Source organism: Pristiophorus japonicus, chromosome 17 (genome assembly GCF_044704955.1).
Source record: "Pristiophorus japonicus isolate sPriJap1 chromosome 17, sPriJap1.hap1, whole genome shotgun sequence".
NCBI classification, from domain to species: domain Eukaryota; kingdom Metazoa; phylum Chordata; class Chondrichthyes; family Pristiophoridae; genus Pristiophorus; species Pristiophorus japonicus.
Window position 1 is genome coordinate 123,090,435 of NC_091993.1, and position 22,331 is coordinate 123,112,765.

General features: G+C 49.9%; 1 protein-coding gene across 1 annotated transcript in view; it reads right to left on the reverse strand.

Moving 5' to 3' along the window:
* Positions 1 to 517: 517 nt before the first annotated feature.
* The window catches only part of elk4 (ETS transcription factor ELK4), a 64,597-nt gene continuing 42,783 nt past the window's right edge, over positions 518 to 22,331 (reverse strand). The window contains exons 2-5 of the mRNA XM_070859240.1: positions 14,605 to 14,826; positions 10,886 to 11,713; positions 8,178 to 8,294; positions 518 to 2,031 (exon numbers count right to left, since the gene is read on the reverse strand). Of these exons, the coding sequence (XP_070715341.1) occupies positions 1,933 to 2,031; positions 8,178 to 8,294; positions 10,886 to 11,713; positions 14,605 to 14,811 (1,251 nt within the window). The 5' untranslated portion in view covers positions 14,812 to 14,826 and the 3' untranslated portion in view covers positions 518 to 1,932. The remainder of the gene's footprint in view (positions 2,032 to 8,177; positions 8,295 to 10,885; positions 11,714 to 14,604; positions 14,827 to 22,331) is intronic.

Consider the following 22,331-nt stretch of genomic DNA (forward strand, 5'->3'; position numbering starts at 1 on the left):
TTTACCTCATCTCTGGTCATAATCTGTCGCTTGAACTCAGAGCATTTTAACTCCACCTCATGGTCAGGTGAGGGGTCAGTGGGGAAGGAGGGATGGTGCTAGGACATCATAGATAGAGCAGAGCAGGAAACTGGAGAACCAATGAAGGACTAGAGATAGAAGAATGGGCATGTTTACTAATTAGAGATGGAGGATTAAATACACTGAATCATCCCGTAAAGAAGGAGGGACGTGCTGAATCAGAGATGGAAATGTACACATGACAGGATTGGAATTGGAGGGGCAGACAAAATGAAGGGGAGGGGAGAGGGAGGAATAAACTGATTGAAGGATGGGAGATGGAGGGATAGAGAGACTAAAAGGTGGGAGATGGAGGGAGAGACAGACCGAAGGGTGGGAGATGGAGGGAGAGACAGACCGAAGGGTGGGAGATGGAGGGAGAGACAGATTGAAGGGTGGGAGATGGAGGGAGAGAGAGACTAAAGGGTGGGAGTTGGAGGGAGAGACAGACTGAAGGGTGGGAGATGGAGGGAAAGAGAGACTAAAGGGTGGGAGGTGGAGGGAGAGACTGATTGAAGTGGGAGATGGAGGGAGAGAGAGACTAAAGGGTGGGAGATGGAGGGAGAGACAGACTGAAGGGTGGGAGATGGAGGGAAAGAGAGACTAAAGGGTGGGAGGTGGAGGGAGAGACTGATTGAAGTGGGAGATGGAGGGAGAGAGAGACTAAAGGGTGGGAGATGGAGGGAGAGACAGATTGAAGTGGGAGATGGAGGGAGAGAGAGACTAAAGGGTGGGAGATGGAGGGAGAGACAGACTGAAGGGTGGGAGATGGAGGGAGAGACAGACCAAAGGGTGGGAGATGGAGGGAGAGACAAATGCAATGGTGAGAGATGGAGGGATTGATAGAATTGGAGATGAAGTTAATGGACGTTACTAGAAAGTTGAAGAGGCATTTTTTTTTACAACTTGACCAAAGTTGCAATGTAACCTGCCATGGGTTTATTTGACAAATGGATTCTCCAGTCCTGGTACTGAACCTTTGGCCATCTGTTCTGAAGTGGCGTTCATGAAATGCCACGTAGGCACACACAGCGTGCCCTGGGGAGATGAGCAGAAGGAGCTGGGAGCGTGGCCACACAAGTCCATCACATGCACCATGCGGACCCCGGACAGGCATTACTTTGTCAATCTCAACTCGTAAAGGCACGAGACCCAAATACTGGACAACAGACAGGTCTGTGGATAGGAAGGAGACGCAGTGATGATACTACGGGTTCAGTCTCCTGTTATCTGAAGTCAGTTGAGTGCCGAGACTGGCTGAGCCTCAAGTCATTATCACTTGACAAGAGATCACTTTGAAAATTGTTGTTCGCGAACCTACAGATGACTTACAATCTGACAGGATCGACAGAGCAGGCTGGGGAGTGACATGAGCTGCTCTTGGTCTTCCAGTTATCCATAATCTTCACCCCTAAAACCCAATAATCAGTGAGTACACGAAAGATAAAGGCAGCAACATAGATCTAAATAACAGCCATTCTTGTCCACTTCTTCTAGCCTATACTTAAGGTCTGTACAGGTGAAAGAACTCCAGAAATGAATGAAAGGAACCCGGTCTAGATAGCGTCATCAAAACCTCGAGATATGCAATAAGTTGTCCGTCTCCCATCGCTTGCATCGGTGCAGCAGAAAGGAAATAAAATGGATCCCATCATTGCTATAATTACGTCAGCGTGCCATGTTGTTCTGGGGGCAGGAACCTCCGACCACTGCCGCCAGCGATGAATTCTCAAGGACCCGGACACCAAAGATTTTGAATGATATTGGTTGTCATCATCGCTGATCCTCTCGTCTCTTGGGTTAGGGGGGGGGGGGTTTTCCCCTTGGTGCCCTGTCGCACAGCCACGGCTTATTGACCTAAGAGCCTCGTGGTTAGGCCTTCTGAAGGTCCGGTGACAAGGGGACTGGAGTCGATGAGCCATCCAAGCTCGTCAATGGGATCTGCATGTGGCTGTTGGCTATGTTGGGAAACTAAGAGAAAAGACAACAATTTCTTTAAATGACACGTATTTTGCTTCTATACTTTTCTTTTTGTTTACGTCTCATATTCAACAGTAATTTGCATTTATAGAACGCCTCTAACACTGTAAAACATCCCAGGGTGCTTCACAGGAGAAAAATGTGGCACCGAGCCGCAGAATGTGAAAGTTATCTATAACTGGGACCATAACCTCTGCCCATATTTGGCATCTTTTCCTCCCTTTTTTTAACCTCCCTCCACTAGCCCCCGGACTTATGTAATTTTTTTCTCTCGGTTCCCCATGGCAGCTGGTAATTAGTCCGCCATTCACACCTGATCGAGACTCATCTTTTTCAAACTTCTGCCATTACTATTTCAAGTCGGCCCATCATCCCTTTTGTCTCTAATCTCTCCTGCCTTCCACCCTATCACCGACCTTCCCTTTTGTTCTTTCCTCCCCTCCCCCTCTCAGTGCTCCTTCAGAATCTGTTCATTTCCAACATTTGCCAGTTCTGAACGTTAACTCTGGTTTCTCTCGCCACAGATAGGAACATAAGGACATAAGAAATAGGAGCAGGAGTCGCCCATACGGCCCCTCGAGCCTGCTCCGCCATTCAATAAGATCATGGCTGATCCGATCATGGACTCAGGTCCACTTCCCCGCCCACTCCCCATAACCCCTTATTCCCTTATCGTTCAAGAAACTGTCTATTTCTGTCTTAAATTTATTCAATGTTCTAGCTTCCATTGCTCTCTGAGGCAGCAAATTCCACAGATTTACAACCCTCAGAAGAAATTTCTCCTCATCTCAGTTTTAAATGGGCGGCCCCTTATTCTAAGATCATGCCCCCTAGTTCTAGTCTCCCCCATCAGTGGAAACATCCTCTCTACATCCACCTTGTCAAGCCCCCTCATAATCTTATATGTTTTGATAAGATCACCTCTCATTCTTCTGAATTCCAATGAGTTGAGGCCCAACCTAATTCTGTGAGTCACAAATATAAGAATTAGGAGCAGGAGTAGGTCATTTGGCCCCTCGAGCCTGCTCCGCCATTCAATTAGATCATGGCAGATCTACCTCAACTCCACTTTCCTGCATTGACCCCATATCCCTTAATTCCTTAATATCCAAAAATCTATCGATCTCGGTCTTGAATATACTCAAAGACTGAGCCTCCACAGCCCGCTGGGGTAGAGAATTCCAAAGATTCACCATCCTCTGAGTGAAGAAATTCCTCCTCATCTCAGTCCAAAATGGCCGACCCCTTACCCTGAGACTGTGACCCCTGGTTCTAGACTCCCCAGCCCGGGGGAAACACCCTCCCTGCATCTATCCTGTCAAACCCTGTAAGAATTGTGCATTTTTCAATGAGATCACCTCTCATTCTTCTAAACTCTAGAGGATATAGGCCTAGTCTACTCAATCTCTCCTCATAGGACAATCCCCCCCCATCCCAGGAATCAGTCTGGTGAACCTTCGTTGCACTCCCTCAATGGCAAGTATACCCTTCCTTAGGTAAGGAGACCAGAACTGTACACAGTACTGGCACATGACTGATCTTGAACTTCATACCTGACTCCGCACTGTCAGTGAAGGCTGCATAGGGCCTCGGGTTAACGTCTCATCCGACCGTGCAGCACTCCCTCAGTACCGCAGGACTTGAGTACATAATCCAGGCTGACTCTTTAGTGTAGTGAGGGAGTGCTGCACCGAAGTGGCAGCCTTGGATTACATCCCAGGAGTGGGCCATGCATCGGACTCAGACGCTGCTCATTGAGCCAAGCAGACACCTTAGTCCAGTTCCAGTCGCTCCTCAGTCGATGCTACAAATCCGAGCCAGACATCGCTCCCTCGGATTCAGTGGCAGCAATCACCCCCGTAAAGTAATTGGCAAAAGACCCGCAGAAAGAAAGACCTGCATTTATATAGCGCCTTTCATGATCACCAGATGTCAATTTGCGCACAGCAAGCTCCCACAAACAGCAATGTGATAATGACCAGATAACCTGTTTCTGTTATTTGAGGGATAGATATTGGCCCCAGGACACCGGGGATAACTCCCCTCTTCTTCGAAATACTGCCGTGGGATCTTTTACGTCCACCGGAGAGTGCAGACGGCTTAACGTCTCATCCGAAAGACGGCACCTCCGACAGTGCAGCACTCCCTCAGCATCGTCGAATGTCAGCTTAGATTTTTTTTTTGTGCTCAGGTTTCTGGAGTGGGACTTGAACCCACAACCTTCTGCGTCAGAGGCGAGAGTGCTGCCCACTGAGCCACAGCTGGCACGGAGGGGAGACAAGGGGAAGGAATTAATTGAAAGTAATATTGCAGATTTGCCTTCTCCAATCCATTGACTATCTTTTGTCCCACCCGATGTTCCCCGTGAGCTGCGTGGCCGGTTTTCTTTAGCGCCGTCCTCTCAATGTCCGCGCCCACGGTGTCTACAATGGAGAAGCCAGTGAGCCACCTGTACGGGACCCTTCCCAGTACTGCGTGGCCGCAACATTGGTCCCATCTGTCCTCCAAGGCGAATGTAAAAGGTCCCACGGCACTATTCGATGAAGGGGAGTTCGCCGGCCAACAAAGGTCACAATAAAAGAACAGACTATCTGGTCGAGGCTGTTTGCGTGGACTTGCTGTGCACAAATTGGCTACCACGCTTCCTGCATTAAAACACTTCAAAAAAAAAAGTGTTCTTCATTGGCTGTGAAGCGTGTTGGGATGTCCCGAGGGATGATAAACGATAAGAGAATAAGGGGTTATGGGGAGCGGGCGAGGAAGTGGAGCTGAGTCCATGATCAGATCAGCCATGATCGTATTAAATGGCGGAGCAGGATCGAGGGGCCGTATGGCCTACTCCTGCTCCTATTTCTTATGTTTTTATGTTATGAGGTCCTGAAAGGCGCTATAGAAATGCAACTTAATTCTTTCTTTGTATTAGATCATCATAGACAGTCCCTCGAAATCGAGGAAGACTTGCTTCCACTCTAAAAGTGAGTTCTCAGGTGACTGAACAGTCTAATACGGGAATTACAGTCTCTGTCACAGGTGGGGCAGACAGTGGTTGAGGGAAAGGGTGGGCGGGGTGTCTGGTTTGCCGCACGCTCCTTCCGCTGCCTGTGCTTGCTTTCTGCATGCTCTCGGCCACGAGACTCGAGGTGCTCAGTGCCCTCCCGGATGCTCTCCCTCCACTTTGGGCGGTCTTTGGCCAGGGACTCCTAGGTGTCAGTGGGGATGTTGCACTTTATCAGGGAGGCTTTGAAGTTGTCCTTGAAACGTTTCCTCTGCCCTTCTGGGGCTCGCTTGCCGTGTGGGAGTTCCGAGTAGAGCGCTTGCTTTTGGAGTCTTCTGTCAGGCATGAGGACGATGTGGCCCTGCCCAGCGGATCACCTCTCAGGTGTCTCCAATCCAGGATGGTAAACCAGTGAGTAGAAAGAAGCTCACCTTAGGCGGAAGCACAAAGTATTGCAAGACCTGTTTGTTATAGGCCCCGCCCGATGGTCATTGAAATCAGTGGGACCGAAGATCGGGAGGGACCTAGAACAAAGCGGCCTGAGCGATTCCATCCCAAGATGAATTTCTAACTGCGTTTCTCTCCAGACGTTCCTTCTAGTTCAGCCCCTGTTGACACTCGGGATCAGCCACCAGGGCTCTTCCCTCCAGTGTCTCTCATGTCTCACTGCCCCCTCCCACGCGTCGTCTACCGACACTGACACTGGGCCGTCCGCAGTCTCACTGTTTCTGGCTGCTCCCCAGTACCTCGCCTGCCGCATGTGCTATTCCAATCGGCGAGCGACACAAATCTGTGCAACCAATCAGGGCCTCAAAGCCGACCACATTCCCGTTCTCAGCTTAGGCCAACGCAAGTGGATTTTCCGTTGGGGATTGCTGGACCAAGGCCATGGGCTAGATTTTCGGTTGGGGCTCTAGAACCAGGGGACATAGTCTTAGGATAAGAGGTAGGCCATTTAGGACTGAGATGAGGAGAAACTTCTTCACTCAAGAGAGTGGTTAACCTGTGGAATTCCCTGCCGCAGAGAGTAGTTGATGCCAGTTCATTGGATATATTCAAGAGAGAGTTAGATATGACCCTTACGGCTAAAGGGATCAAGGGGTATGGAGAGAAAGCAGGAAAGGGGCACTGAGGGAATGATCAGCCATGATCTTATTGAATGGCGGTGCAGGCTCGAAGGACCAAATGGCCTACTCCTGCACCTATTCTTCTATGTTTCTATGTTTCTATGCTAATGGTGGCGGGGTGTTAATTTTGTGCCGGAAAATGGTTTGAGTGGCAGCAAAAATACTCGGTCGCTGCGCCCCGAGAGTGGAGCGGAGCGCTAAGGAAAATGTTCCACACCTCTCTCACAGCACTAGGCTGGGTGAGCAACTGAATATTCTGAGCTAAAGAACTGGCTTCGTAGCGCTCAAAGAGAGGCCTCCCAGCAACAAAAAAAATTGGCACAAAAAACATTCCCGATAAAGTACTACCCCCAAATAAAGGTGAATCGCAAAAAAAAACCCCAAAGAGATATCAATCAAACTTACCTTTTACAATCATTCCTTCCCTTAGCTCCCCGGAACAGGTCTGCCCACCAGCTTTCTCTGGTGGGGTCACTAGGGGGCGCCGGGCCAAGCAAATATGGCATCGCTGTGGAAACCGGGGATGTTGCACACCGGTGCGGCGCTCCCGGGCGGTACTGCTCCGCACCGCCGCGAAACACGCACCAAATTTGCCGGCGGTGCGCTGGAAGCTTGCCGCCCGGGCGGGAAACATTTCGCGACCCCTTACCGCCCCTCCGGGGTGCTAACAGAGACGCAATTCAAACAAAAAACCAGCCCCATGAACCTCGGCTGATTCTTTCGCCCCTCCCCCCCCAACACCCTCCTTAGCCCAGGGTACCAGGGGGTGACTGATGTGTTCCAGGCGAGATCGGTGATCTCAGCACAGACTGGGCAGCCTGACCTGGAATCTTGGTGCTCTGTATGTCCCACTAGGTGGCGCACCTTCCCACTTAGTTATTGGCAGTGCCTGGGACCTCAAACAGTCAATGGCCTGGAAATCCCGGCTTCCCCGGGTCTGTACGGCGTGCGTACGAAGCGCGTACGGACCCGGGAAGGCATCGCAAAAGCCGGTTTTCAGCGCACGATGCGCATCCGCCAAAAAGCTGGAGCTCGGCAGATCCGCCACACCTCGGGAGCGAGGACATTTGCAAGGGCAAGATTGCGGAATTTACCCATATCATGCCCAGCTAATGTCCTCAAAACTCTTGCTCCTGATAATAGCAGGCGTATAGCTTGCTTTTACAGGCGTAGGAGTTTAAAAACATACAAAAGTATAATAAAATTAAATTGAAAAAACACATTTTTTAAGGACCCTGCCCACCACGTTACATTTATTTTTAACTACAGGCAACTCCCGATTATCCGTACACGGATCTAACGGAGAACCCGCTGTAACGCCGTTTTTAAAAACACGTTAAAATTTCCATCACTTCAACTAGCAAGCACACATAAATTGAAGCGGGTGAATCCGTTGTCATGTATTTTATTATGTTCACGCTATGATAACACGAACTAAGACTTGGTAGTTGATTGAATCACCATCAAATTTCAGCTCTGAGACGTGCACTCGTCCTAGCGGCAAAATTGTTTACCCGGAATAGCCCAATCCCCGAGGGACCCGGATAATCGAGAGTTGCCTGTATAATTAAGAAAACTTTTTAAAAACTCTGAACTTTTTTTTTCTAAGATATTTCTTAACTTTAATTTTAATTATGTGAGGTGTGTTTTTTATTTTTTATTATGGTGTTTAGCGTGTTTGTTTTTTTTTCCTCATTAATAGCAATGAAAACTGGTAGATACAGAGTTACCATTGTTATTAATGGGAAAGCTGAGGAATACTGTACCTGATTGGCTGAGCAGTCACACGTGACTGCGCCTTCTGCGTGGGAACCAGGAGGACGGGAGTGCGCTCCGCAGCGTGGGAAGAGAATGCCCCCCCCCCCACCGGAATCCCACGCTCCTCCCGGACCACCAGGTAAATTCGTAGAAATGTTTCAGGTCGGAGGTGTGCGCCCGCTGGAAGCCTCCGACCGCAATTTCAGCCCCAGTGAGTCCAATCAGTCAGGAGACCCCACCCCACGACCAATACTCACTTGAAATAAGGAGCTGGTTCCAGGTAATCGGGCGGGACTGAGAGTGGCCACAGGACTGAGTGTGCTCCAGAAATGGATGCTGGACAGTAACGGACTGGGTGTTAGCAAAAATGGAGTCTGAAACGGAGAAAGACAAGATTAGAACCGTCACTCGCCACAGATAAAAGCAGCAAATCACCCGATCCAGTGCTGCCGAGAAGCACTTCTTGACACAAGGGGTGGCGAAAAAATCTGGGACTCTCTCCCCCGCAAAGGGTTGCGGATGCGGGGAACAATTGGGAATTTTCAAGACTGAGGTCGATAAGTTTTTTGTTGGGTAAGGGTATCAAGCGATATGGGCAACTTTGGTGGCAAAAACAGGAAGGCAGATTATTATCTGAATGGTGACAGGTTAGTAAAAGGGGAGGTGCAACGAGACCTGGGTGTCATGGTACATCAGTCATTGAAAGTTGGCATGCAGGTACAACAGGCGGTGAAGAAGGCAAATGGTATGTTGGCCATCATCGTGAGAGGATTTGAGTATAGGAGCAGGGAGGTCTTGGTGAGGCCACACCTGGAGTATTGTGTACAGTTTTGGTCTCCTAATCTGAGGAAGGACATTCTTGCTATTGAGGGAGTGCAGCGAAGGTTCACCAGACTGATTCCCAGAATGACAGGACTGACATATGAAGAAAGACTGGATCGACTAGGCTTATATTCACTGGAATTTAGAAGAATGAGAGGGGATCTCATAGAAATATATAAAATTCTGACGGGATTGGACAGGTTAGATGCAGGAAGAATGTTCCTGATGTTGGGGAAGTCCAGAATGAGGGATCACAGTCTAAGGATAAGGGGTAAGCCATTTAGGACCGAGATGAGGAGGAACTTCTTCAGTCAGAGAATTGTGAACCTGTGGAATTCTCTACCACAGAAAGTTGTTGAGGCCAGTTCGTTAGATATATTCAAAAGGGAGTTAGATGTGGCCCTTACGGCTAAAGGGATCAAGGGGTATGGAGAGAAAGCAGGAATGGGGTACTGAAGTTGCATGATCAGCTATGATCAAATTGAATGGTGGTGCAGGCTCGAAGGGCCGAATGGAATACTCCTGCACCTATTTTCTATGTTTCTAAAGGCAGAAAAATGGGGTTGAGGTACAGATCAGCCACGATCTGATTGAATGGCGGAACAGGCTCGAGAGGCTAAATGGCCTTGTCCTGCTCCTATGTTCCAATGGGGATATATGCTTGAAGGGAGCGTGGGTCAGACAGGTACAGTGCTGTCTGCCACGAAAATGCTAACGTACTATTGGTTTTGAGGGCAAGAGGTATGGAACATAAAAATCAGAATGCAATGTAAAAACTTAGTAAGACCATAGTTGAAGCACTGTGCGCAGTTTTGGGCTCCACACTATAGGATGGATATGGAGGCAATAGAGAGGGTACAGCACAGATTCACTCAGGTAATTCACGGGAGCGTAATCAGGCACAATGAGGCACCGTGCCACATCGAAAGATATTGGGGACAGGCGACCCAATGCTAGGTTTTAAGGAGAGAGTTGGAAGAGGCAGAGAGGTTTAGGCAGAGGAATTCCAGAGCTTAGGGCAATGAATCGCCTAGTCGGGCATTCACCCAACCAGTTATCGAAGCCAGCAAGCGGTCAATCAAAATACGTGATGAAATGTGCGTCGGTGATGAGCAACAATGGGATTGCCGGTCAATAGAATGATAAACTTCAGGCCACAACTCCCTCGGGGTTTTTGAAGCAGATTCACGGACTCCCGGGCTGCCTGTAATTTCTGCGGCCTAGTTGAGTCCATGCTTCACGTGTAGGTGGAGTGTGTGAGGAGGAGTTGCAGCCCCTCTTCTAACTACTTCAAGGGACCTACCTGCTCCTCAGCCCCAAGCTCCCGATCTTTTCGGCCCGGTGCAAAGGAGGGGGGAGCAGGGAGACCTAATTGTGGGACTGCTCCTGGGCCTGGTCAAGGTGACCATCAACAGGTCCCGGGCAGTGAGCGGCTGAAGGGGGCGTTCAGCCCGACTGCCTGCCTCTCTTCCGTAGCTATGCCTGCGCCAGGGTGTCCCTGGAGATGGAGCACGCGGTGTCCACCGGCACGCTCGCGGTCTTCCGCGAGAGCTGGGTACCGGAGGGACTGGAGTGTTTCATCAACACCAGGAACAACACTAGGATTTAATTTGATAAGCTTCCTTTGGTTTTCCTTACAGTTTGGAGTTTATTGTCTGTGACCCTTTAAAAAAAAAGAGTACACATGAATTTGACTGGATACTGATTTTTATAGATGCAGGGAGGATGTTTCCCCCCGGGCTGGAGTGTCCAGAACCAGGGGTCACAGTCTCAGGATCAAGGGTCGGCCATTTAGGACTGAGATGAGGAGGAATTTCTTCACTCAGAGGGTTGTGAATTTTTGGAATTCTCTACCCCAGAGGGTTGTGAATGCTCAGTCGTTGAGTATATTCAAGACAGAGATCGATAGATTTTTGGACACTAAGGGAATCAAGGGATATGGCGATCGGGTGGGAAATTGGAGTTGAGGTCAAAGATCATCCATGATCTTATTGACTGACGGAGCAGGCTCGAGGGGCCGAATGAGCTACTCCTGCTCCTTTTTCTTATGTTCTTATTGACAATGGCATCTTAATTGGCATTTTTTAAAGAGACATTCCAGAATTCCCATTAAACGCGGCGTGATATAAACACGGTAGCTGACCTGGGTCAAGTAGGCCGGGGTCAGCGATGCGGCTGGGAGTGGAGGACTCGGCAAGGCCAGAGGGCTGGGGTCGCTGCTGGTGATGACCAGTGCGGGGGTGAGTTCCAGGCCCTTGGGCTTCTTCGACCGGCCCTTCTGGTGCCTGGCTTCGGGATTGTCCAGCGGCGGATCCTCCCCGTCCGAGGAGAGCTCCAGGGAGTGCGTCGGCTCGTCCGCCGGACTGGCGGCTCCCCCGGGCTCGGCGATGGGCAGGTCGGAGGAGGGGGCCAGCAGGGGCGAGCCGGGGCCCAGTGGGAGAGGGGCGGCGGCGGGGCCGGGCGGAGCGGCGGCGAACGGCAGCGCGGACGGGGCCTGCTCCTCTGCCGGATTCGGCGTTGCTGCCGGGACCGAGGGCCGTGCCGCGGCTTCTGTCCCGTGGACCGGCGGCAGCGGCGGCGGCCTCTTGGGCGGGTTGGTCACGAATCTGATCACGGTCACCGGCTCCGGGTGAGCCGGCAGCCTCTTCTTCTCCGGCGGCCGCTCGGCCGGGCTCTCGACTGTGATGGACTTGAAGAGGTTGGGGTTGGTCTGCAGCGAGTTGAGGGTGAAGGATGAGTACAGCCCAGAGCGGATGTAATCGTTGCGGCTGGAGATCTTGGAGGAGGAGGACGGGGCGGCTTTCTCCTCGCCGTGGTTCTCCTTGTCCTTCTGTGGCCGGCACGTCTCGGGCGAGCTGGCCTCCAGCCCGTTCTCGGCCCTGCCCATCATGTTCAGGTCCATGCTCAATATTTCCGGATAGCACACAAACTTGTACACAAACTTCTGCCCGTTGACCTTCTTGATAATGTTCTGTGAATTAAACAAAAAAAACTACAATGGTAGAAAGAAGTCAACGCTCGCTCCGTCGCCATCGCCAGCTCGGTTCGTGCCCCGGAGGTGCAGCAAGCGGTTAGGAAGGCAAATGGTATGTTGGTCTTCATTGCAAGAGGATTTGAGTACAGGAGCAAGGATGTCTCACTACAGTTATACAGGGCCTTGGTGAGACCGCACCTGGAGTATTGTGTGCAGTTTTGGTCTCCTTACCCAAGAAAGGATATACTTGCCATAGAGGGAGTGCAGCGAAGGTTCACCAGACTGATTCCTGGGATGGCAGGACTGTCGTATGAGGAGAGATTGGGTCGGCTAGGCCTGTATTCACTAGAGTTTAGAAGAATGAGAGGGGATCTCATTGAAACATATAAAATTCTGACTGGGTTGGAGACATTGGATGCGGGGAGGATGTTTCCCCTGGATAGGAAGTCTAGAACAAGGGATCACAGTCTCAGGATACAGGGTAGGAAATTTAGGGCCGAGATGAGGAGAAATTTCTTCACTCAGAGGGTGGTGGACCTGTGGAATTCTCTACCACAGAAGGCTGTGGAGGCCGAGTCACTGAATATATTTAAGAGGGAGATGGATATATTTCTAGAAACAAAAGGCATCAAGGGGTATGGGGAGAAAGCAGGAATATGGTGTTGAGATAGAGGATCAGCCATGATCATACTGAATGGCGGTGCAGGTTCGAAGGGCTGAATGGCCTATTACGGCTCCTATTTCTTTCTTATGTATTCTGCCCCAGCAATTCCTTTCAACATCAGAAAATCCTTAATCAAATCACCCCTTCACCTTCTCAATTCTATGGAATAAAACCTAGTTTATGTAATCGCTCCTCGATAGAATCAGAGAACGATTACAGCGCAGGAGGCCATTCGGCCCATCGAGCCCGTGCCGGCTCTCTGCCAGAGCACTGCCGCTAGTCCCACTCCCCCGCCCTTTCCCATAATCTAACCCTTGGAGCCCTAGTATCATTCAGTTATGTGGGGAGACTGGAGAAGATGGGATTGTCATCCTTATAGCACAGAAGGTTAAGGGGAGATTTGACAGAGATGTTCAAAATGATGAAGTGTTTTTGATAGAATAAATAAGGAGAAACAGTATCCAGTGGCAGGAGGGTCGGTGAACAGTGGGCACAGATTTAAGATCTTTGACAAAAGAACCAGAGGGGGAGATGAGGACCCATTTTTCATGCAGCGAGTTGTTGTGATCTGGAACGCGCTGCCTGAACGGGCAGTGGGAGCAGGTTCAAAAGTGACTTTCAAAAGGGAATTGGATAAATAGTTAAAAAGGAAAAATTAGCAGGGCTGTGGGGAAAGAGCAAAGGGGAGTGGGATTTATTGGAGAGCTCTTTCCAAAAGCCGGCACAGGTTATAATTTAAATGGAGAAAAATTGCAAAGTGCTACAGTACAGAGGGACCTGGGGGTCCTTGTGCATGAAACACAAAAAGTGAGTATGCAGGTACAGCAAGTGATCAGGAAGGCAAATGGAATATTGGCCTTTATTGCAAAGGGGGACGGAGTATAAAAGCAGAGAAGTCCTGCTACAACTGTACAGGGTATTGGTGAGGCCACACCTGGAGTATTGCGTGCAGTTTTGGCCTCCATATTTAAGGAAGGATATACTTGCATTGGAGGCTGTTCAGAGAAGGTTCACTCGGTTGATTCCGGAGATGAGGGGGTTGACTTATGAAGATAGGTTGAGCAGGTTGGGCCTATACACATTGGAGTTCAGAAGAATGAGAGGGGATCTTATCGAAACTTATAAGATAATGAGGGGGGCTCGACAAGGTGGATGCAGAGAGGATATTTCCACTCATAGGGGAAACTAAAACTAGGGGACATAGTCTCAGAATAAGGGGCCACCCATTTAAAACTGAGATGAGGAGACATTTTTTACGCCAAATGGCCTACACCTGCTCCTATTTCTTACGTTCTTATGTTCTTATGTAGATTCTTTTGCCGATTATCTTAGGTCCGTGATCTCTGGGTACCGACACCCCCTCCCACCCCCCCCACCATTCCCATTACTTACCCACACCCCGACATTGATTTCAGGTGAATCTTTGCAATTCTCTACCCTAGAGACCTGCTCCCACTGCTCTGTGCCAATGTCCCTGAAGAGTGCCCCCTATTGCACCAGTGCAACATTTCCCACATAAACATCTTACTGACTTAATTTACTGCCATTATATCGAACCTTGGTGAGATCACACCTGGAGTACTGTGTGCAGTTTGGCTCTCCTTACCCAGGAAGGCTATAGTTGCCTGAGAGGGAGTGCAATGAAGGTTCACCAGACTGATTCCTGGGAGGGGGGAGGGGGGGGATTGCCCTATGAAGAGAGATTGAGTAGACTAGGGCTGTATTCCCTAGAGTTTAGAAGAATGTGAGGTGATACTATTGAAACATATAACATTCCTCCAGGGCTTGACAGGGTAGATGCAGGGAGGATGTTTCCCCCTGGCTGGGGGAATCTAGAACCAGGGGGTCACAGTCTCAGGATCAGGGGTCGGCCATTTGGAACTGAGATGAGGAGAAACTTTTTCACTCAGAGGGTTGTGAATCTCTGGAATTCTCTACCCCAGAGGGCTGTGGATGCTGAATCGTTGAGTATATTCAAGACAGCGATAGACAGATTTTCGGACTCTGGGGGAATAAAGGAATATGGGGATCGGACGGGAAAGTGGAGTTGAGGCCGAAGATCAGCCGTGATCTTATTGAATGGCGGAGCAGGCTCGAGGGGCCGAACGGCCGACTCCTGCTCCTATTTCGTATGCAATTGGTTTCAAAAAGAACGATGGCCTTGCTGGTCTGGGACATTTGCAGTCGGTTTGCTTGAAGTAAAAATAATAAGCGGTACCTGTACCTTGTCGTAATAATATCGCAGCGCTCGGCTCAGCTTGTCGTAGTTCATGTTGGGCTTGTTTTTGCGATAGCCCCAGAGCTTGGCCACGTCCTCAGCCTTGAGCAGTTTGAACTCCCCGTCGGCCGACGTCCAGCAGATCAGGTGGTCGTTCTTGGGCTCCAGAAGAAGCTGCAGCAGGAACTGCCACAGCGTGATGGTGCTGTCCATGCCTGGCACTGCCACCTGCGGAACAGGCAGGGGACCCGGTTACAGAGATCGATCCGGTTTGAAGGTGGCTGCAGTGCTGCCCTTCAGCCACTAGATGGGAGTCGGTAAATAATTCATAGAATCACAGGCTAATAGAAAATGAAAGACTTGCATTTATATAGCGCCTTTCACGACCAATGAAGTACTTTCAAAGTGCAGTCACTGCTGTAATGTGGGAAACGCAGCAGTCAATTTGCGCACAGCAAGCTCCCACAAACAGCAATGTGTTAATGACCGGATAATCTGTTTTTGTGATGTTGATTGAGCAATAAATATTGGCCCAGGACACCGGGGATAACTCCCCTGCTCTTCTTCGAAGTAGCACTGTGGGATCTTTTACATCCACCTGAGAGAGCAGACGGAGCCTCGGTTTAACTGCACCTCCGACAGTGCAGTGCTCCCTCAGTACTGCACTGGGAGAGTCAGTCTAGATTTATGTGCTCAAGTCTCTGGAGTGGGACCTGAACCAGGGGAGAGTGTTACCCACTGAGCCACGACCGACACTGATGCCGCACAGAAGGAGGCCATTTGGCCCATCGTGCCTGTGCCAGCTCTTTGGTCCAGCGATCCAATTAATCCCACCCTCCCCGCTCTTTCCTCATGGCCCAATCTTTTTTCCCCTTTCAAATATTTATCTAATTCTCTTTTGAATGTCATTATTGAATCTGCTGCCACCAGCCTTTCAGGCAGCGCATTCCAGGTCACAGCAACAACTCGCTGTGTAAAGGTGTGTTTCCTCATGTTGCCTCTAGTTCAAAAGGCACAGGGTGAATAATCCCATTCCAGACAGTCCCGGCAAGTCAAGGCAGAGTTCCAGCTCTGAACTTAGGGTTGGCATCCAGCAGGGTACTTGTGTCAGGTGGGTGTGGGTCGTGGGAGCCCATAATACCCTCCCCACCCCCACACTGTACAGGAATAATCTGCACACCATTGACCAGAAACTTAACTGGACCAGCCACATAAATACTGTGTCAACAAGAGCAGGTCAGAGGCTGGGTATTCTGCGGCGAGTGTCTCACCTCCTGACTCCCCAAAGCCTTTCCACCATCTACAAGACACAAGTCAGGAGTGTGATGGAACACTCTCCACTTGCCTGGACGAGTGCGGCTCCAACAACACTCAAGAAGCTCGACACCATCCAGGACAAAGCAGCCCGCTTGATCGGCCCCCCATCCCCCACCTTCAACATTCACTCCCTCCACCACCGGTGCACCGTGGCTGCAGTGTGTACCATCTACAAGATGCACTGCAGCAACTCGCCAAGGCTTCTTTGGCAGCACCTCCCAAACCCGCGACCTCTACCACCTAGAAGGTCAAGGGCAGCAGGCGCATGGGAACACCACCACCTCCAAGTCCCACACCATCCTGACTTGAAAATATATTGCCCGTTCCTTCTTCGTCGCTGGGTCAAAATCCTGGAACTCCCTCCCTAACAGCACTGTGGGAGCACCTTCACCACACGGACTGCAGCGGTTCAAGAAGGCGGCTCACCACCACCTTATCGAGGGACAATTAGGGATGGGCAATAAATGCCGGGCTTGCCAGCGACGCCCACATCCCGAGAATGAATAAAAAGAAAACCTCCCTTATCGGCTGGTGCAAAGATGGTTACGGCCATGGAACGAAAATTCCTGTCGTGGCCTGTCAGTCTGTTGGTCAGCCTGAGAATCCTTCCAATATTCATGGAATCAAGGAAGAGCAGTCGTGCTCTGTCCCACTTTCCCGCTTTTTGTCCATAACCCTGTAAGTTGCTCATCCCCCAGCACCTGTCCAACTCCCTTTTAAAATTATTGCTGGAATCAGCTTGCACCACCTGTTCCTGACAACTCTCCGAGTGAAAAAAATTCCTCACATCTCTGACCTCGGGTTATTGACCCACCCGCCAGAGAGAATTGTTTCTCTCTCTCTACTCTATCAAAACCTCTTATCCTCTTGAAAAACCTCGATTAGGCACCTCTTAATCTTCTCTGTTCCAAGGAGAACAGTCCTAACTTTTCCAACTTCTCCTCATAACTGAAGGCCCTCATCCCTGGTAACATCTGGATATAATCCTCCTCTGTACCCTTTCTGTCATGTACCCAGACATGTTTACTGCTTGTACCATTATATATGATGTGCCACCAGAGGGCACTACTATGGGAAACTTGTACACCAGCCGTATGGTTGCTAAGGTGTGCCACCAGAGGGCACTGCAGTGGGAGACTTGTAGGTTACCTGTACAGGTGTGCCAGGCCCAGTATAAAAGACAGGCCATCATGTGTGATATGCACTCTGGAGTTACATTAAATGGACTAAGGTCACTACAGTTCAAGTACAATACATTGCCTCATGGAGTCATTATCAGAGCATCGGAAGACAACACTTTCGAAGGCCATTACACCTTTCCTGCAGTGTGGCACCCAAGATTTCAGGCCTAACCAGTGTTTTACAAAGTTCCAGCATGAACTCTTTGCTTTTATATTCTCCGAGAGAAGAGTGAGAAGATATGAAAACAACAACACTGGAATCGGCAACTGCAGCGATCAATCATCAATTCCTGCCTGAGTTAATCCTAAAGTGGGCTGGGCAGCATTTTGTCGGAGAGTCCTTGTGCTGGATTTTTGGCTTTGATATTTTGGAGGCGGTAATGGCGGCGGGGCGGGAACGTTAGTTTGCGCCTCAGTAGCAGGTTTTGACAGCTGGGCCCCGAGTGTGGGGCGCAGCGCTAAGGGAGGCGTTGTACACCCCTCGTGGGAAACTCCCGAGCTAAAGAGCCGGGTCGGGAGCGCTCACAGAGACACCTGGGGGGGGGCGGGAAAACCCTTAAAAAAAACCCACAAAAACATTCCCAAAACATTGCTCACGCCACAACACAAATCACAAATAAAATTAAATTAATAAACAATCACACTTCTGAGGAGTCCATAATTTACCGCTCCGCTGTCGGCGTGGTTGGATCGCCCTGATTTCCCAAGCGGTCACTGTGGGGCGCCTCGGGGCGGACTCGCACCGGTGTCATGGCCAGGCGTTGCACACCGGGCGGTGCTGTTCCGTGCCGCCGCTAAACTGGACCCGAGGATTGGCGCGGGGCGCTGGAGGCTGGCCGCCCGCCTAGGACATCTCACCCTCGCCATTGCCGCCGGGGTGAAAAACAGAGCTCAAAGAACTGGAAAATCCCGCCCTAATTTTCACGTAACAGGTAGTCAGTCAAGTGTACACTGCTCCCTCAACCCTGCGCTGGGAACTGAGGGAACTTACCTCTAACACGGAGGAGGTCACAGAGAAGTGCATCAGATTCTGAGGGGGATTGACAGGGTAGATGCAGGGAGGATGTTTCCCCCTGGGCTGGAGAGTCTGGAACTGGGGGGGGGCACAGTCTCAGGATAAGGGGTCGGCCATTTAGGACTGAGATGAGGAGGAATTTCTTCACTCAGAGGGTGGCGAATCTTTGGAATTCTCTGCCCCAGAGGGCTGTGGAGGCTCATTCATTGAATATATTCAAGGCAGAGATCGCTAGATTTTTGGGCTCTCAGGGAACCAAGGGATATGGAGATCGGGCGGGAAACTGCAGCTAAGGTCGAAGATCAGCCATGATCTTATTGAATGGTGGAGCAGGCTCGAGTGTCCTGCTCCCAATTCCTATACTCTTATGTTCTTATAGGGCTGGGGCAAGGCCACGGAGGGATTTGAACACAAGGATGATAATTTTTTTAATCGTGGCATTGCCGGACCAAGAGACAATGTAGGTCAGCGAACAAAGGGGGCGCTGGGTTAGCGGGACTTGGTGCGAGTTAGGACACGGGGCAGCGAGCACAGAGAGTGCTGGGTGAGCGAGACTTGGTGCAAGTTAGGACACGGGGCAGTGAGCACAAGGGGGTGCTGGGTTAGCGGGACTTGGTGCGAGTTAGGACACGGGGCAGCGAGCCCAGAGAGTGCTGGGTGAGCGAGACTTGGTGCGAATTGGGACACGGGGCAGCAGAGTTTTGGATGAGCTCAGGTCTACGGAGGGTGGAAGATGGGAGGCTGGCCAGGAGAGCGTTGGAAAAGAAACGATTGCGATCAATTCAAAAATTTGCCAAAAAGACATTTGCCATTTAAAGGGTTAATGAGCTGGAGGTTTGATGCACGCAACACAAAACTAAAATAACCGTAAATGTTTTTCTGCAAGCAGAGGGCAGTGATGACGGCTGAATCAGAGGCACGCTAATTTACCGGGAAATCCGTCAGAAAGGGACTAGGCAGGAATGCGGTGTCGGAATTACGTGGCTGCATCCAATAATAAATTAATCCAGACTCCATTGTGTGACTGAATCACCATTGGCCCCTGCTGGGCCTCTCGATTGAAAATAACTCGAAGCGTCTCTGATTCATGGTCACAAATCAAAAGCTATAATCTGGCTTTAATGAAAAATAAATTGCATTTATATAGCGCCTTTCATGGCCACAGGACATGCCGAAACACTTCATCGGCAATAAAGCACTTTTGACGTGTAGTCACTGTTGTAATGTAAAAAATGCGGTAGCCAATTTGCGCACAGCAAGCTCCCACAAACAGCAATGTGTTAATGACCGGATAATCTGTTTTTAGTGTTTCTTGGCTCATCTTTTGTTTCTTAACTTGTCCCATTACCATCTCCTCTCGCCTCGCACCATCATCCCTTTTGTCTCTCTAATCTCTCCTGCCTTCCACCCTGTCACAGAGCTTCCCTTGTGTTCTTTCCTCCTCTCCCCCCTTTCCCTACCTCCATACTTGCTTTAAAACATGCTACATCTCCAACTTTTTCCAGTTCTGACGAAGGGTCATCGACCTGAAATGTTAAATCTGTTTCTCTCTCCACAGATGCTGCCTGACTAGCTGAGTATTTCCAGCATTTTCTGTTTTTAAATCTTTTTTAGTGACGTTGACGGAGGGATAAATAATGTCTCTGTAAGATCCTGCAAATCCCCTGGGAGGACAGACTCATCAACGTTAGCGTCCTCGATCAGGCCAATATCCCCAGCATCGAAGCACTGACCACACTCGACCAGCTCCGCTGGGCGGGCCACATTGTCCGCATGCCCGACACGAGACTCCCAAAGCAAGCGCTCTACTCGGAACTTCTACACAGCAGGCGATCCCCAGGTGGGCAGAGGAAACGTTTCATGGACACCCTCAAAGCCTCCCTGATAAAGTGCAACATCCCCACCGACACCTGGGAGTCCCTGGCCAAAGACTGCCCTAAGTGGAGGAAGAGCATCCCGGAGGGCGCTGAGCACCTCGAGTCTCATCACCGAGAGCATGCAGAAATCAAGCGCAGGCAGCGGAAGGAGCGTGCGGCAAACCAGACTCCCCACCCACCCTTTCCTTCAACCACTGTCTGTCCCCACCTGTGACAGGGACTGTGGCTCTCGTATTGGACTGTTCAGCCACCCAAGGACTCATTTTAAGAGTGGAAGCAAGTCTTCCTTGATTCCGAGGGACTGCCTATGATGATGATGAAATAATGACCAGGACACGGGGGAGAAATAGGAGAGATGGAGTATAATGTTGGAAAGTTTGAGGTCATGCACTTTGGCAGAAAAAAAAATCAAAGAGCAAGTTATTATTTAAATGGAGAAAGATTGCAAAGTGCTGCAGTACAGCGGGACCTGGGGGTACTTGTGCATGAAACACAAAAGGTTAGTATGCAGGTACAGCAAGTGATCAGGATGGCCAATGGAATCTTGGCATTTATTGGAAAGGGGATGGAGTATAAAAGCAGGGAAGTCTTGCTACAGTTGTACAGGGTATTGGTGAGGTCACACCCGGAATACTGCGTGTAGTTTTGGTTTCCATATTTACGAAAGGATATACTTGCTTTGGAGGAGAATTTCTTCTCTCAGAGGGTTGTAAATCTGTGGAATTTGCTGCCTCAGAGAGCTGTGGAAGCTGGGACATTGTCTTAAATTTAAGACAGAGATAGACAGTTTCTTAACCGATAAGGGAATAAGGGGTTATGGGGAGAGGGCGAGGAAATGGACCTGAGTCCATGATCGGATCAGCCATGATTGTATTGAATGGCGGAGCAGACTCGAGGGGCCGTATGGCTCCTATTTCTTATGTCCTTATCGAACTACCCTGCTCTTCAAAACAGTGCCTTGTGATCTTTTACGTCCAGCTGAGAACAGACGGTGCCTTGGTTTAATGTCTCATCCAAAAGACAAGAACTCTGACAGTGCAACACTCCCTCAGCACTGCCCTGTAGTGTCAGCCTGGATTTTGTGCCTAAGTCACTGGAGTGGGACTTGAACCCACGACCTTCTGATTCAGAGGTAAGCACGTTGCCGCTGAGCCCCGGCTGACAGCGAAAGAATGTCAACAAACCAGGATGGAAGATGATAGACTAGTCGCTGACCATGCTGACCAGAAGCCAGAGGCAGCAGGGTACAGAGAGTCTGGAGCTGTTTTGATGGAACAGTCCAACCGCGAGCGGATCAAAGAGGGTGTGGGTTTTTATATTAACCTCAGTCAGGATACAGACTCAAACATGTTTGCAGCTGGTTCTTAGCTGTAAAACGGAGAAAGCTAACTTTGCCAAGGTTCAAAGTTAAACATTACTGTTAAGTTGCGCTGTGCTGGGCCATATTGCTGGAACTCTGAACATGTTGAATGTAGTCGTTGTGATTCCAAAGTCAGTTATCTAGACTGACACGCCCAGTGCAGTATTGAGGGAGTGCTGCACTGTTGGAGGTGCCGTCTTTCAGATGAGACGTTAAACCGAGGCCCTGTCTGCCCTCTCAGGTGGACGTAAAAGATCCCCTTGTCACTATTGTGAAGAAGAGCAGGGGAGTTATCCCCGGTGTCCTGGGACAATATTTATCCCTCAATCAACATAACAAAAAATACACACAGATTATCTGGTCATTATCACACTGCTGTTTGTGGGAGCTTGCTGTGCGCAAATTGGTTGCCGTGTTTCCCACATTACAACAGTGACTACTCTCCAAAAGTACTTCATTGGCTGTAAAGCACTTTGAGACGTCCGGTGGTCGTGGAAGGCGCTATAGAAATGCAAGTCTTTACTTACTCGCAAATTACCCTTCGTATCAAAGTACAAGTACTGAATAAAGCAAGGAAGAGGACAGCCAATAGTTAAGAGCTTGGCAGGTACTCAAATATTCCACAGCCCAAGGGCAAATATCTGCCAACTGGCGGCAAGCACCACTGTGTCTGTAATTTTGGAATAAACACAACCAAACTAAATATAGAACGGGCAAAACAGACAGCCATGTTGTGGCATGTCGGGTGCAGTGCCGTTCCCCTTTCTTTCACAATCTGTCCGGGAACAACACAACTGCCCAATATTGCAGCTCATTTCTTAACTGAAAGTTCGACAGCAAGACTCCTTACACAGGATATGCGGCACAGAAACAGACCATTCGGCCCAAACAGTTCATGCCGGCGTTTATGCTCCACTCGAGCCTCCTCCTGTCTTTCCTCATCTAACTCTATCAGCATAACCCTCTATTCCCTTCTCCCCCAT